The following is a 15,440-nucleotide window of genomic DNA, read 5'->3' on the forward strand; positions in this document are numbered from 1 at the left end:
GTTTCTGGGTCAGCCTCAAGGGCAGCCCCACGTAGAGCGAGTTACAATAATCCAGTCTGGAGGTGACCGTCGCGTGGATCACAGTGGCTAGGTCAGGGCGAGAGAGATAAGGGGCCAACTGCTTAGCTTGGCGGAGATGAAAAAATGCCGCCTTTGTTATAGCTGTAATCTGCGCCTCCATAGAGAGGGAGGTATCGAAGATTACACCCAAACTCTTAACAGACGATGCTGGCACTAATTGCACCCCCGCAAGAGATGGGAGTTGCCCCCTCAATCCCATATCGCCTCGTCCCAGCCAGAGGACCTCTGTCTTCAAAGGATTTAACTTCAACTGGCTCCCACGTAACCATCCAGCCACAGCTTCCAGACATCTGGTCAGTGTGTCTGGGGCCGAGTCAGGATGGCCATCCATCAACAGATAGAGTTGGGTGTCATCAGCATACTGATGGCAACCCAGCCCAAAACTCCGGACAAGCTGGGTGAGGGGGCGCATAAAGATGTTAAAAAGCATCGGGGAGAGAATCGCACCCTGAGGCACTCCACACACCAAGGAGTGGTGCGATGACAATTCCCCCCCAAGCGCCACCCTCTGTCCCCGACCAGAGAGAAATGAGCGCAGCCATTGAAGGACTGTGCCCTGGATCCCCACGTCAGCAAGGCGGTGGTCCAGGAGTTCGTGATCGACCATGTCGAAGGCTGCTGACAGGTCTAGGAGAATCAGCAGCCCCGACCCACCTCGATCCAGCTGCCTGCGGAGATCATCTGTTAGGGTGACCAGAGCCGTCTCGGTCCCATGACCAGCGCGGAAGCCAGACTGGAATGGATTGAGAGCCGATGTTTCATCCAGAAACCTACCAAGCTGTTCAGCAACCGCTCTCTCAATCACCTTACCCAGGAATGGAAGATTCGAAACCGGGCGGTAATTGGATAGATCTAAGGGACACAGGTGGCGCTGTGGGTTAAAGCCTCAGTGCCTAGGACTTGCTGATCGAAAGGTCGGCGGTTCGAATCCCTGCTGCGGGGTGCGCTCCCGCTGCTCGGTCCCAGCGCCTGCCAACCTAGCAGTTCGAAAGCACCCCCGGGTGCAAGTAGATAAATAGGGACCGCTTACCAGCGGGAAGGTAAACGGCGTTTCCGTGTGCAGCTCTGGCTCGCCAGAGCAGCGATGTCACACTGGCCACGTGACCCGGAAGTGTCTCCGGACAGCGCTGGCCCCTGGCCTCTTAAGTGAGATGGGCGCACAACCCCAGAGTCTGTCAAGACTGGCCCGTACGGGCAGGGGTACCTTTACCTTTACCTTTAAGGGATCTATCTAATGATGTTTTCTTTAAGAGCGGGCGCACCACTGCCTCCTTCAGTTCCCCTGGGAATATCCCAGTGCCAAGGGACAAATTGATGATATCACCCAGGGGGGCCCGCACCTCGTCTGGACATGCTCTAATCAGCCAAGACGGGCACGGGTCAAGAGGAGAGGTGGTGGGCTTTCCAGCTCGGAGGAGTCTGTCCACATCGGCTGGGGATATCCGGTCAAAGTGGTCCAATACTGGACCCGAGGACAGTCGAGGGGCCTCCAGTTCCTTTATTGTATCCAAATTGGCAGGGAGGTCATGGCGGAGCAACAGGACCTTCTCCGCAAAAAAGCTCGCAAATGCCTCACAGCTGTGTGTCAAATTGTTATTTAAATTTGGCTGTCCTTCAAGGGACATTAAAGACCTAATTATACCAAATAATTGCGCCGGGCGAGAGCTAGCGGAGGTAATGGAGGCCGAGAAGTAGGACTTCTTAGCGGCCTTCACTGCCATCTCGTACGTTTTCATAAAAACCCTATAAGATGTTCTTGAGGCTCCGTCACGGGCACCCCGCCATACTCGCTCTAGCCGTCTGAGGTCCCGCTTCATTTTCTGAAGCTCCTCGGTAAACCAGGGAGCCCGGTTTCTGCGGGGTCGCAGAGGGCGCCTAGGTGCGATCTCCTGGATGGCTGCCGGGAGCTGGTTATTCCAGCCCTCAACAAGCTCAGTCAATGAGTCGCCAGGGGGAGCAAGGTCCCGCAAGACCTGACGGAATCTATCAGGGTCCATCAGCCTCTGCAGGCGAGCCCAAATTGGCTCGCCACCTAAGCAGGGTGGGGGTGGAAAATCAATCCTGGCTTTCAGAGCGTAGTGATCAGACCATGGCACCCTCATCGAAGGAGACATGATCACATCTATACCGACGCCAAAGATCAAATCCAGCATGTGGCCTGCTTGATGTGTGGGGCCCGAAACAAACTGGGAGAGCCCTAGTGTTGCCATGGAAGACACCAGGTCCTGAGCCTGTGAGGAGGGAGAGGCATCAGCATGGAAGTCCCCCAATACCAATAGGTTAGGGAACTCCAAGGCCCAGCCGGCCACCGCCTCCAGCAGGCCTGACAGGGTGGCTGCTGGTGCGCTAGGTGGCCGGTACACCAGCCAGACAGCCAAGCTCACCTCGGAGCCCCACACTAGGCCAACACTTCAATGCCGGGGATCGATGGCAATGGTAGAGCCCTGAAAGAACAATCTTCTCGGATTAATAATGCCACCCCTCCCCCCCGGCCCACAGTCCGCGACTGGTGGAGGACGGAGAAACCCGGGGGCGCCATCTCTCGTAAGGTAACAGTTTTCCCTTCGCACACCCAGGTCTCCTTCACACAAGCCAGGTCGACCCCCTGCGAGGTGAAGAAATCTCGCAGGGTGGCGGTTTTGTTGCCTATAGACCTGGCATTGCACAACACCAGTGACGGAGGTGAGTAATCCTTGCTCACTCTACCCTCGTCCCTCGGGATGGGGCGCAGATTGGAAGGGGTACGAGCATATCTGTATCTCGATCCCCTTCACCTATAACATCTGCCCCCACTGCCATACCTCCCTTGCCCCTCCACGGTAGCAATCCCAAGCCTCAAACCAACCTCCATTTACAAAATAGAAAAACAAATCAAACAAAAAACAATTGTACCAAACAAAACAAATCTCCACCCCACTCAATATCCAACCCCAAACCAAAATAAAACGGAACAAAATGAAAATACATCAATAAAAACCACCGTTCACAGTGGTACAACAAAGTAAAAACCCCTTTAAAACACTTTAAAATATATAAAAACTTTTCTAACATTTGCTGCAGCAACACCAGTGTCCTTAAAACTGTAGCGGTGGCGAGTGTGGGCCCCGCCCCCTGGGCCAGGTGGAATTAGCCTGCAGGAGGGAGCGGCCTTCCTCAACCCCCACGGTGCAGCAACAGCAGCGAACAATGGAATATAAAGCTAGATCATGCTCTAAGTCCTAAGTGTTAGGAAAGACCTCTGGAAATGGGTTATTATTCCATTCTGAATCTTTGTTGAGACTTCTTAAATTTCCTGATAGATACAGGTTGCTTATAATTTATCCTAGCTGCAAAATATTATTGATGGCAACAGTTGGTCCATTAATATCTCTTTTTCTTGTTGATGTACTTTAATGAGCTGATAGTTATGGTGCCATATGCTTTGTAAAAAGAGGAAAATCCGCTGTCTTACTATTCCCCCCCCCCGCAAAAAAAATATTACAACACTGTTGAAAGTTTTGGGGACTTTCAGCAGGGCACCCTAGAAAGTGCATTGGAGATGGTTATTGCTCTGTGACATTAGATTTATTATAGACTCCAATAAGATGTAGCGGCTGTCTGTTTCATAATTCCAGTGACAGCTTATTTCTTCTCTATAGGGCCCGTGGGAAGACGTTGCAACAGGCTGTCTGACTTGAATCCTGCTCCTTGCATTAAATCACAGACAGCTTTGAGCCTAAGCCAAAGAGGTTAACTGCAAAGTTTTTTATAGCTAAAAACTTTCTAGAAATAATGTTAGAAGTACCTGTGAAGATACAAGCTTAGTTGTAGTTAACAAAGCCCCAGAGATTAAAGCTAAATTGCCCACCCAAAATCCTTGTAGTCTTTGTTATTCATTGTGAAAGTTGGAGAATGAGATGAGAGCTTGGGAGGTATGAAAGGAATGGGCAAGAGTGTATGGCTGTAGCGAACCTGAGTGGTGTAAGGAAGTATTCAGGTTTTAAAACTCATTGAATGCTGAAGGTCTCACTGAATGTGACAGCAAATAGTGATATCGTGTCCTCATCATGAATAGATATGGGGAAAAGTTCAGGAGTTATGTTGCCAAATGAAGTTAGGGAAGCAATAATAGACATCTGGACTAAACCTAGAAAATTGACATCAGAAATACCCTTTTAATGCCCCCAGAAACTGGGGGGGGGGGGAGTTACTCATTCCAACAAGCTAGATAGCTTTTTAGGTGGAAGGGAATGGAGGCAAAAAGTCTTCGTGAGGATTTTTGACTTGTTTAAAACTTTATCATAACTCCCCCCCCCCAAGAATACCCATGATCTTTTGATGAAATTGGTTGCTTAAAGGTGTTCTTTAGGGGGTTCTAAAGGCATGTTCATTGATGAGAAGGAATGAGGGATTTGCAGATCCTAATCAAGAAATTTCATTTTCATAGAATTATGAATCATAGAGTTGAAAGGGACCACAGAAGACATGTAGTCCAACCCCATTTCATGTTCTACCAACTGAGCTATCCCAGCATCATGGATTTTGTAGCTTTAGTGATTTACCCAGTTTTGGAATTATCTTGTATGCATGTTTCACTTGTGAGTTTAAAGATGATTTGGTACTGCTTAAGAATGCTCAGATCAACATATTTCTGGCCCATGTCATCCATCTAGCTTACACTTTAATCTGTGAACATTGTAAAAAAAAGTAAGTTTTTTTAATAATGGCTTTCTAAGTGTTTTCCTCTCAAAATCCATGGGTTTTTTTTAAATGAGCAAAAACAAAAGCTGCCAGAATATTCAGGAAGTGCAAATGCCAGTGAAATAACTAAGTTCCCATCTAGTTTGGGAAGAGGTATGGATCAGATCAGTTCATATCAGAATCCTCAAATACCAGAATCCTCAGCCACAGTGCTCACTTGCCCACAGAAATGCACTTTGCTTTTTCTCTGCCACCACTTCCTACAAGTATATCCATTTATAACTAGTTTTACATGCCTGGGGTTATGCTGGTAATAAGGTGATTAGGCAGGAATATTTTGATCTTGTTGGGACCCAGTGGATTTTTACTTTGAGTAAAAGTGCATTGTTTAAAGTGCATAGCAGGCCATCCTGAGCCCTTGGTTCAAGTTAGAACACAATATGAATAAATCTCTACATCCATCCCTGGCCTAATTCAAAATTCTTTCCTTTCTCTACGGGGACTTTTACTCCTTTTGTCATTTGTTTTTAAACAAGCTTTCATTTCTCCTTTATGTCTTTATCAAACAGTCTGTTTGATTGTTGGTGACAAAGATTTATACTTGCCTGCCAGTTACAGATCCCTCTTTTCAAGTAACCAAGCGTAGGGGAGGAAGGGGGAATCTAAAGCAATCTCTAATTGTTAGCTAGGTGTAATCAATTATTCTTAGTTTGTGTAGTCAGGTGTACATAATAAGCTGCAAACATATGGGAAAGCTTCAGAAGGCTGATATTGCATGCAAACAGAAACATGTTCAACATAAATAATGCTTAATTTAATGGAGAAGTTAATTTCATGGATTTTAGTTTGCAAAGTTTTTGAAGTGGAAATACTTTTTGTCTTTACAGACAGGCTTATTTATAATTAACTCTTTCCAGCCACTGGACCAGCAGCGGTTTGAGTTTCAGTCTCTGTTTGTTGCTCAGGACATTCTATACGGGAGATACTTTTTCCATTATGTACTTTCCCTTCCTTGTCAGAGGCAGTGTGGCTCTGAATACCAGTTACTGGAAATCACACGTGGGTAGGATCCTGCATGCTAGCTCCTCACAGACATCTGGTTGGCCACTGTGAGAGCAGGATACTGGAATAGATCGGCCTGCAAGACTAACTCAGCACAGCTCTTCTTATGTTCCTAGAATGGCCATTTTGTACCTTGTGCGAGAGGACTTCATGAGAAAACCAAAAGGAAATAGAACAGTTTCTTCCGCTTGCACAAGACCCTGTGCACCCTCTTGCAACAAGTGGAAGCAGGTAGAATCTAATACGTATTGCAACACTTTTCGCAAACTTTGCCTTTGATTTGAGGCAGGGATGCTTTAGATCAGGGATGTCCAACAGGTTTTCAATCTACTGGTAGATCCCCGCAAGGTTTTGGTAGATCGTGGTTGATCTCCGGTTCCCTTTCCTTAGCGTCGCTAAACTGACTCCTGCCACGTTCCCTCTCCATTGTTGTATGATCTCTGGAAGGGAAGACGGAGCTTTCTCTGTGCTGCTGTTTTGATCCATAGTGATATTCTTCTGAGTGACTTTATCCCTTTGTCCCTATCCTTTAACTATCCCCAAAATCTCCTCCCTAAAAAACTGGGCTTTTCTCCTCCCGAAAAAAAGCTCAACAATTTTGAGCTGAACCCCTTCCGAAAGTAGATCACAGTCTCTTGAGAGTTGGCCACTCCTATTTTAGATTATATGCCATTATTATTATATTTATTTTGCATGTTGAGCACCATATAGATAACTTTTAAAAGCCTTGCTAGTCCCAGTGGAACACAAAACTGAACAGAAGCATTTGGCATGCTGTAGGTAATGTGCACAGAATTCTGGTTAGAAACCTTCCATATGGCTGAAACTGGCAGAAAAAGCACAAGAGCATTAAGAAGAGGCTGCTGGGTCTCAAGCTAAAGGCTCACCTGGTCCAGCGTCTTGTTCTCACAGTGGCCAACCAGATGCCTGTGGGAAGTCCACAAGCAGAATCTGAGAACAACAGCCCTCTCCTCTCCTGCGGTTTCCAGCAACTGGTAAATGTTACACTTACACTTGAGAGCCAGTGTGGTGTAGTGGTTAAGAGCAGTAGACTCGTAATCTGGTGAACCGGGTTCGCGTCTCCACTCCTCCACCTGCAGCTGCTGGGTGACCTTGGGCCAGTCCCACTTCTCTGAAGTCTCTCAGCCCCACTCACCTCACAGAGTGTTGGTTGTGGGGGAGGAAGGGAAAGGAGAATGTTAGCCGCTTGGAGACTCCTTAAAGGGAGTGAAAGGCGGGATATCAAATCCAAACTCTGATGATGATGATGATGATGATGATGATGCCACATGTTTTTATTTCCTTACCATAAGGCTCCTTCACCGTAGCTCTTCAATCTCTAGCCATTGTTTTAACATAGTAAGCATCACAAAGAGGCAATAGGAACGAGAATGGAAATGAGGGGTCATTTTCTGACCTCAGCTGGCAACTGCTAACATCTCTCACCCTACTGAACCACAGCCCTAACAATGGGTCTTTAAAAATGGCGTGCTATACTGCTGGTTAAGCACTTTTATTCCGAAGATTTAAAAAGAGTAACTACAATATTCCCCACCTTCAGATGATTTTATTCTTGTCAGGAATGTTATTAGAAACTCCGGTATACTATACATGAGATTAGGTGCTCTTTTCTTCTCGCATGGGGGCCACAATACATTAAGTCATCAAATTTCCATTTCCATTCATTTTAGGTGTTTGCCTGTACTCCATGAGAACTTGATATTAGGCACCGTGGTTTGAACATAATGGCTGGTATTCAATTTATTTCACTAGGACTCAAAGCAGAAGAATAGCTGGATGCAGGAAAACAGCAGATATGTCTTAAGCTTATTAAACTATACATTTAGTTTAATATTAAACTGTACATTTGTTAACAAATATTTATTAGCATTTTTTTAAAACCATATCTGCCATACACATACCAAAAACACACACACACACACCTTTGTTGTTAGCAGTAAGATTAGTCTTAATCCCTTTTGTTTGCATAGTTTGATTATTCCATTTTATTCAAATTCTTTATAAATGCACTTTCAAAGATAATTCTTCATAGAGACACAGTCACAAGAACTAGGGAGAGATGTTCAGTGCTGTGCATTTTTTAAATTCAGGTTATAAAATTTCTCAGATAATATCTGTTTTCTTTGTTCTTCTTTTGTACTGTATCTTTTATTCTAAAGGTTTCTTAGATTGGGTTCCTAAGAAAATGCAAAGAGTGGGATGTGTTGAGCTGCTGAATACAGTCCAGAGACGAATACAACCACGTCTTCATGTTTTTGGACACATCCATGAAGGTCAGAAAGCCTCTTTTTGTGTATAGATTGAATTCCAGGTCAAACTTTCATGGGATGCCGGACCACACCAAATACAAATTGAAGAGGTCCAGCTTCTGTTACTATGTTGAAGGCCTAGGTTGTAACATACTGTGTTAATACTGATTTCACCTGAATTATGTCCACTTTAGTTCCCTAAAATTTCAAAAAAAAAGCCATAGTACGTGGATCCTGAGGGGCAACTGTCTGCTAGTTACTAAACAATGTCAGTAGTTTCCTTTTCCAGAACTGATCTGACATATTTATCTATCTTTTTCTAAAACAACAGTGCCTTTATTTCTGTTACGAACATCACATTACAAATAATCAGTTATACTGATTCTGAAGTCAATTTATATAACAGCAAAACCCTTTTGAAACTCAAGGAAATTTAAAAACCAATATGAAATACAGCATGGCGATAGAATATAGAATCATAGAATTGTAGAGTTGGAAGTCCAAGCCCCTGCAATACAGGAATCTCAACTAGATCATACAAATTTCACAACTCCCCCCAGGCACATGCATGTCAGCTCTGGAGCCGACTGCGCGTCCAGCGCTGGCTCTGCCCTGCTTATAAAACCCCAGAGTGGACTGGAGTGAAGCCTTCTCACTCATGGTTCGCTCCCCTGGCCCTGGCCCCAGCAACACTCCAGATTGGCCAGTTTTATTAGGGGTCAGGCGGGAAGCCCAACGGCCCGTGGGGCCGGGAAGGCAGGCCAGGTGCGGCAGACTAGCTTGTCGCCAGGGAGATCATGGGTGCTGCACCAGATGGGCGAGCAGTTATTTCCACACATGGATACTTGAGATAGACTCTCTTGCAATGTGCATAATCAGTCTTTTGTGCCGGCAAAACCAGTCAGATCAATGCTGTCACAACTTGTAGCACAAATACTACCCAGAACTAAATAATCCACTACAATGCACTGGTGAGTATGTAGCGTTTGCTTTGGCAGCAGCATGATAAAGGATACAGAACATTATTTATTGCAGATGACAGGAACTTAAAGAAAACAAGTAGGAAACGGCAAGCTAGATGTTATCCTGGGACGTTCAGGTTCCTCAGGGAAGAACTCCCAAGTAAGTTCTATAGACAGCCTTAGAACAACAAGCTCCTCTTTATAGTGTCTGCATGCTGTGAGCAGTAGAAATCTTCCCCCAACCAACCAAAGCTACACCTGCAGTTGTCATTTATAGAACCTTGGGGAGGAATAATAACATACTGTTCTCTCCCCTCTAAAACTTTTTTCCTATCAAAAATGTCCCACCTGAAACTATATTTTCTGCTGCTCACTTCAAATGGTGACAGAATCACCATTATTCGAGTGCTGTTGCCAACTGCTCATTCTTCAGCCAGGGCTCAGTTTCAGTTTATTGAGGGCTGATGAAATCCTAAATTCTCCCCCTCTCTCCCTCCCCCCCCCCCCAGAGTTTCTTCAAACATTTTTCCCCATTCTTATCTCCAGCAGCTGTTCAGTCTCACCCCTTTAAAAACTGTTTAGGAAAAGCTACTGAACTTTCTAGGCAGCGCAGCTACTTAGGAGCTGAAGGATGGAGCCTGCAATGTTTTCATGGCATTTCCAGCCTTTTGTTTTTTAAAGGTCTCAAAAAGTGCAGGAGTATTGCCAACTTTCTCGTGCTCTTGTGTGTATTTATAAGCCAAGACCCATATATGAACAATATCTATCAACTGAGCTGAACAGGTTTGCTCTTAAGAGTCCATTCATCTTAAAGATACAGTGATGCATATAATCGTGAAGTAAGTGCATAAAGTAGAAAAGAGGCAGCATTGAAATTGGGGTGATCTGTGTGCAGTGGGGAATTGAGAAGAATATGGAGAAGGCTGGAGGAAAAGGAATGGAGGTGACCATAGGAGCAAAAGGGGGCTGCAAACAAAGAGGGAGTAGGAGGCATGGAAATGTGGTTGAAGATAAAAGCAGGGACGTTGAAAAGGGGGTGTCTTCATAAGGGCTGGTGAAAAGCAAGCTTAGTAGTTGCCTGGGGTGGGAAGAGGAAGCTCTGGATTGGATGGCAGTCCAGCAAAACCTGCAAGAGTGACATGCAAACAAACAGAATAGAGACAGGAGTTGCTTTGTTCCTTTTTTTCCTCCTCCTGCACTGTGCTGAGTTCAGCTAAGATTTGGCTTACTGTTTTATCTGAACCTGGGCTTTTGGCTAAAACCTCTTCTCACTAACCACAAGCTGTAGCCAACACTTGTGATGTGTGAAAGCTAATGTTTGGAGTCCTTAATGCCATTTAGTTCACACTGAGGGCAGGTAATGAGGAAGAAACAGGAATGTGGACCTTCAAGCACAGTAGTAGCCTAACACCTCCATTGTTTCCTCATGCAAGAGGAATAGGAACTATTTCCTCTTCCAGAACCAGGGGTTTGGCAACTGACACATGTTACTATTGTTCATTTCTGAGTTTAATCCAAAAATGTCCATTTATAATACAAAATGGATTTGGTTGTTTGAGCACGTAAGTGACCTTCAGGTCCTAATGTTCACCACCTGGAGGTCCAGACCCTGCTGTGGACCTTCAAGCTGAGGCCAGGGACCTCCACATCATCCCTACATGCCAAGTGGCAGTTTAGTGAGATGGCCTCGTTCACACCCTGAAGACCACAGCAGGGTCTGATTTCCCAGGCCTTGGCAAGATGGCTTCCAGAAGAAAGGTATTGGGGCTGGGTTTCAACACAGAGCTACTTAAACTGTAGGAAACAGAATTTGCCAGTCCTGGAGGTCTTGCTGAACATGATTAGAAGGGACCAGCTGGACTGTTTCAAGAAGTGGCAGAAAGATATTTCTAAATTTGTCTGGCAGGGCAAGAAACCCAGAATAAAATTTAAGATTTCAACTGATGCAAAGGAAAGGCGGGGGGGAATTGCCCTGCCAGACTTTAAACTTTACTATGAATCAGCAGCTTTCTGCTGGTTGAAAGACTGGCTGCTTCTTGAGAACATAGACATTTTGGATTTAGAAGGTTTTAACAATATTTTTGGGTGGCATGCATATTTGTGGTATGACAAGGTTAAAGCTCATAAAGCTTTTAAAAATCATATTGTCAGGAAAGCATTGTATAATGTTTGGATTAAATATAAAGATTTGCTGGAAAACAAAACCCCAAGGTGGTTGTCGCCAATGGAGGCAAAGGCTGTGAAAAGACTCAATATGGAGTCAAAATGGCCGAAATACTGGGAAATTTTGGAACAAGAAGGGGATAAATTGAAATTGCAGAGCTTTGAGAAATTAAAAGATAAAGTGCAAGACTGGCTTCATTATTATCAAATAATGGAGGCTTATAAGTTGGACAGGGAGATTGGCTTCCAGGTGGAAAAATCAAAATTGGAAACAGAATTGTTAGAACCCAAAACTAAGAATTTGTCAAGAATGTATAACTTGCTGTTGAAATGGAATACGCAGGATGAAACGGTTAAATCAGCTATGATCAAGTGGGCACAAGATACTGGTCATAACATTATGTTTGCTGACTGGGAACAGTTGTGGACCACAGGTATGAAATTTATGGCATGTAATGCCTTAAAAGAAAATATTATGAAAATGATTTATAGGTGGTACATGACCCTAGTCAAGCTTGCAAAAATTTACCACTTACCTGATAATAAATGCTGGAAATGTAAAGAGACTGAAGGTACATTCTTTCACCTTTGGTGGACATGCCCAAAGATTAAGGCTTTCTGGGAAATGATATATAATGAAATGAAAAAGGTATTTAAATATACCTTCCTGAAGAAACCAGAGGCCTTTCTCCTGGGTATGGTCGGCCAATTGGTGCCAAAGAAGGATAGAACATTCTTTATGTATGCTACAACAGCAGCAAGAATACTCATCGCAAAGTATTGGAAGACACAAGATCTACCCACCTTGGAAGAATGGCAGATGAAGGTGATAGACTATATGGGACTGGCAGAAATGACTGGCAGAATCCGAGACCAGGGAAGAGAGACGGCGGAAGAAGATGGGAAGAAATTTAAGGATTATCTTAGGAAACATTGTAAAATTAATGAATGTTAGAATGACGTTGGTTTAGAAATTAAGTGGTTTTCAGCTGTAATGATTAAGTAAAAAGAAAAAGAAAGGCTAAAAATTAAATGAAAATTAAGGGAGAGGATTTGCTGAACTAATAATTAGAAATTGGAATACAGAAAGGGGAGGTATGAGGAGGTCAGGGAAGTAAGGTATAAGAAAATAAGGGACTGAAATTATACTTGTTTTTGTTTGTGTTTTATTTGTATTATTGTTTTGTTTTTATATAATTTTTGAAACTTCAATAAATATCTTTAATAAAAAAAAGGAAACAGAATTTGAGCATACCTCCACACGACTTCCCTGGACACCATCCCCCTGGGTGACAATGGCCAGTATTTTATATTGCTTCTTCTTGAAATGTTTCTGAACATTATGGAAGTTAGAATGCTGTTTGCTTATATTCCGGTGAAGACAGATGGAGTGACATCATTCAGTAGAAAAGGGTGCTTTAGCCTTTTCAGCACGTAGTGATGCTACAAAGCCCTTGTCATGGGGTGTGATGGAATGAGGTCACCATGTAAAACACCACTGCACTTTCTGCCACCACCCAGTCTTGACTCTTTTCAAATGCCAGGACACGGCAGAACCCTAGATGTGGTCGCTGAAGCTCTTTTCCGGATGAAATGCAGAGTCAAAATACTTGAAGAATATCAGGCTAGAATTGCTGTTGCTGCCTTTGCCAAACAACCACCGTTTTGAATTCCCGGATTCCCTAATGCCCTCCAGTGAAAGTTAATTTGAAGCCAAAAAAGAGAGAAGATTATATATGGTCTGGCTGGTGGTTTTAGCTCCTGTGATTTGTATTGCATTTTATTGTGCTGGTCTTTTTGTATTTGAATCATATGCCAAGCTGGATTTTTCAGATTTAACTGTGATGGGGGGGGGGGAGGATCACAGTTATTCTGTATATTATTTATTCTGTTTTTGTTACAATGTTTGGCAAACTTGTTTGATGAGATGTCTGAGTGATAATAACAACTATCTTTTTAAATTCTAGGTTATGGAGTTATGGCTGATGGAACTACCACCTACGTGAATGCTTCTGCATGTACAGTGAATTACCAGCCACTCAATCCACCTATAGTTATCGATTTGCCTACTCCAAGGAACACATGATTATCACACGCAGAAGTATGAAGCCTGCAACCTGCGTAAAACATTGGCTAGCAGCACAGAGCTGCTGATGTAAAAACTAAGCATACGCTAAATTATGAACGTGTTTTTCTTTTCTCTTTATGAAATAACTGGAGAGGCAAGAATGGACAGACATCAGAGGTATCTGGTATCACAGCCTTCTAGAAACACTTCAACAGATCTAACATTTCATCATTTTAAAAAGACTTTTTAATACAGAAAAGGGGTGTACATTCCATGTTATATCAAGAGAAATCAATGCATTATGTATATTCCATGTGCTATATTGAACTTACTAAAATGACATGACTCTTCAGCCAAGTGGTTCTTTATGAAGGTTTACAGTTTTCATGTGTGTTAAATGCTAGCATTTGCTCATTTAAACCTGGTTTCACAGGATAATCACAGTGAGGGGGAAATATAATTGTGCTAGATTCTTGGGACTATTATTACAGATATAAAATGACCCCCCATGTATTTAAGAGGTCAAAAGAAGCAGATTATTATGGCACATACTTTTCAAATCTATAATCTTCCAGTCTTGTAAAACCGAGTATAGGAGAATTTTAAAAATCTTCTTCCATCTGATATTAAATATGGAAAGTGATATTATGGTGGAGATTACCGAAATGCAGTATACAGCACAAAAAAATTGAAAGAGAAGTAGTTTAAATTAAATGTAAACTCAGGAATTAAAAAGCCCCCTCCCCCCCAAAAAACCCTAATGAATTCTGCAGCTGTTAAATCTCATACAGGGCAAACCTAATCATGTTTCCTTAGAAGTAAGTTCTACTGTCTGCAACTGTCTGTACAACGATGTGCAAATGCGACTTGAAATACTTGCTGCATTTTCAGCCACTACTGTGTCCATAGCCATAGCTTTTGCCCTTGCAGCCCAGTTCTCAAAGGTCAATTCCACACTCACCCAAGCTGGCAAATGTGTGCGCATGCAGCTGATCCAAACATGTTAAAGAACTGCGGAACAATCCACATGAGCACATCACAGGGAACATAAATGTGGATTTTAACTACTATATATATATATAGGCACATAACTTCAGGAATGTGGAGTTCAGGGTCAAATCTGAGAGAGGTACAGAATGATAACTAGACTTGTTGCTTGTTCAGTACTCAATCTGACGATTGGTTGGAATCCATGGAACAGGGATCGCAAAAAGAAGACTTGTCATTTTATGGCAATCTTATGTGTTGTGAAAATATATATTACTGTGGATCAAATTTACTCACAAGATCGGATGTGCAGATATACCTTTGCACAGAAAGGCTACTGCAAACCAGGCTAGATGGCAGGTAGATGGCAGATATCTCTGGCCACCGTTGCAAGAAAAATCAAAGCCGCTATGACAAGCAGCCAGTTTGCACCAGCCTTTCACCACATTGTCATTCCTCCAAATGAAGGAATTCTACATTCTCAACCAGACTTTTAATGTGGCTATTTTTATAATAAACCTTCACTTAGGTTTTCTAGTGACAACCCCAGAAAATAAAATAAACAAGCTTCCTGAAACAGATAAATGAGTCTAAAATGTTTACAATAACTCATAGCACTTCAGAAACACTTAAAAAAGGAGGTGGAGCATATTATTAAAATAAGAGGCCTTTCCTTTTTTTGCCTCAAGAACATTTCTATGTAAGTCAGGATATATTCTCTGAAGAATATTTTTCCCCCTGAGAATATTTCTTTGGAATATTGTGCATTTTTATGTATGAATGACATTAAGAAGCTTTTGAGGTCATGAAAATTTTCAGGTGTGTTGACTCATTTTGGCATAACTGGATTGTTGTTGTAATTTTCTGTCAAGCATGTTAGACAAATAAAAATCTTTTAAAGCTACTAATTGCGTGGTGTACAGATAGACAGGAACAGGGCATTTCACATTCAAAATGCTGCAGTTGTGGACTCATTTTTTGGTAAGCCAACAACATACATTAGAAAACATTTACCAGCAGATCTGATGAGGCTTGGTGTGCCAGTCAGCCATTCTTCTTTGCTCCTGCTCTCACTAGGCACAGCCTTCTAGTTAAATTGTTGACAACGCTACCTCATCAGTCAGTGGGCTGCCATGGATGCTTGTAGGCCTTCCTGGGCCATCTTAT

General features: G+C 43.1%; 1 protein-coding gene across 3 annotated transcripts in view; it reads left to right on the forward strand.

The window, feature by feature from the left end:
* Window positions 1-15,177, forward strand: part of MPPED1 (metallophosphoesterase domain containing 1) — a 91,887-nt gene extending 76,710 nt beyond the window's left edge. For all 3 annotated transcript variants that reach the window (XM_081911872.1, XM_081911874.1, XM_081911873.1), the window contains 2 exons: window positions 8,004-8,117; window positions 13,186-15,177. In XM_081911872.1, coding sequence (XP_081767998.1) covers window positions 8,004-8,117; window positions 13,186-13,304 — 233 coding nt within the window. In that variant the 3' untranslated portion in view covers window positions 13,305-15,177. The remainder of the gene's footprint in view (window positions 1-8,003; window positions 8,118-13,185) is intronic.
* The last annotated feature ends 263 nt before the right edge of the window (window positions 15,178-15,440 follow it).

The sequence above is a fragment of the Podarcis melisellensis genome, assembly GCF_964234715.1.
Source record: "Podarcis melisellensis genome assembly, chromosome: 5".
In the NCBI taxonomy this organism is placed as follows: domain Eukaryota; kingdom Metazoa; phylum Chordata; class Lepidosauria; order Squamata; family Lacertidae; genus Podarcis; species Podarcis melisellensis.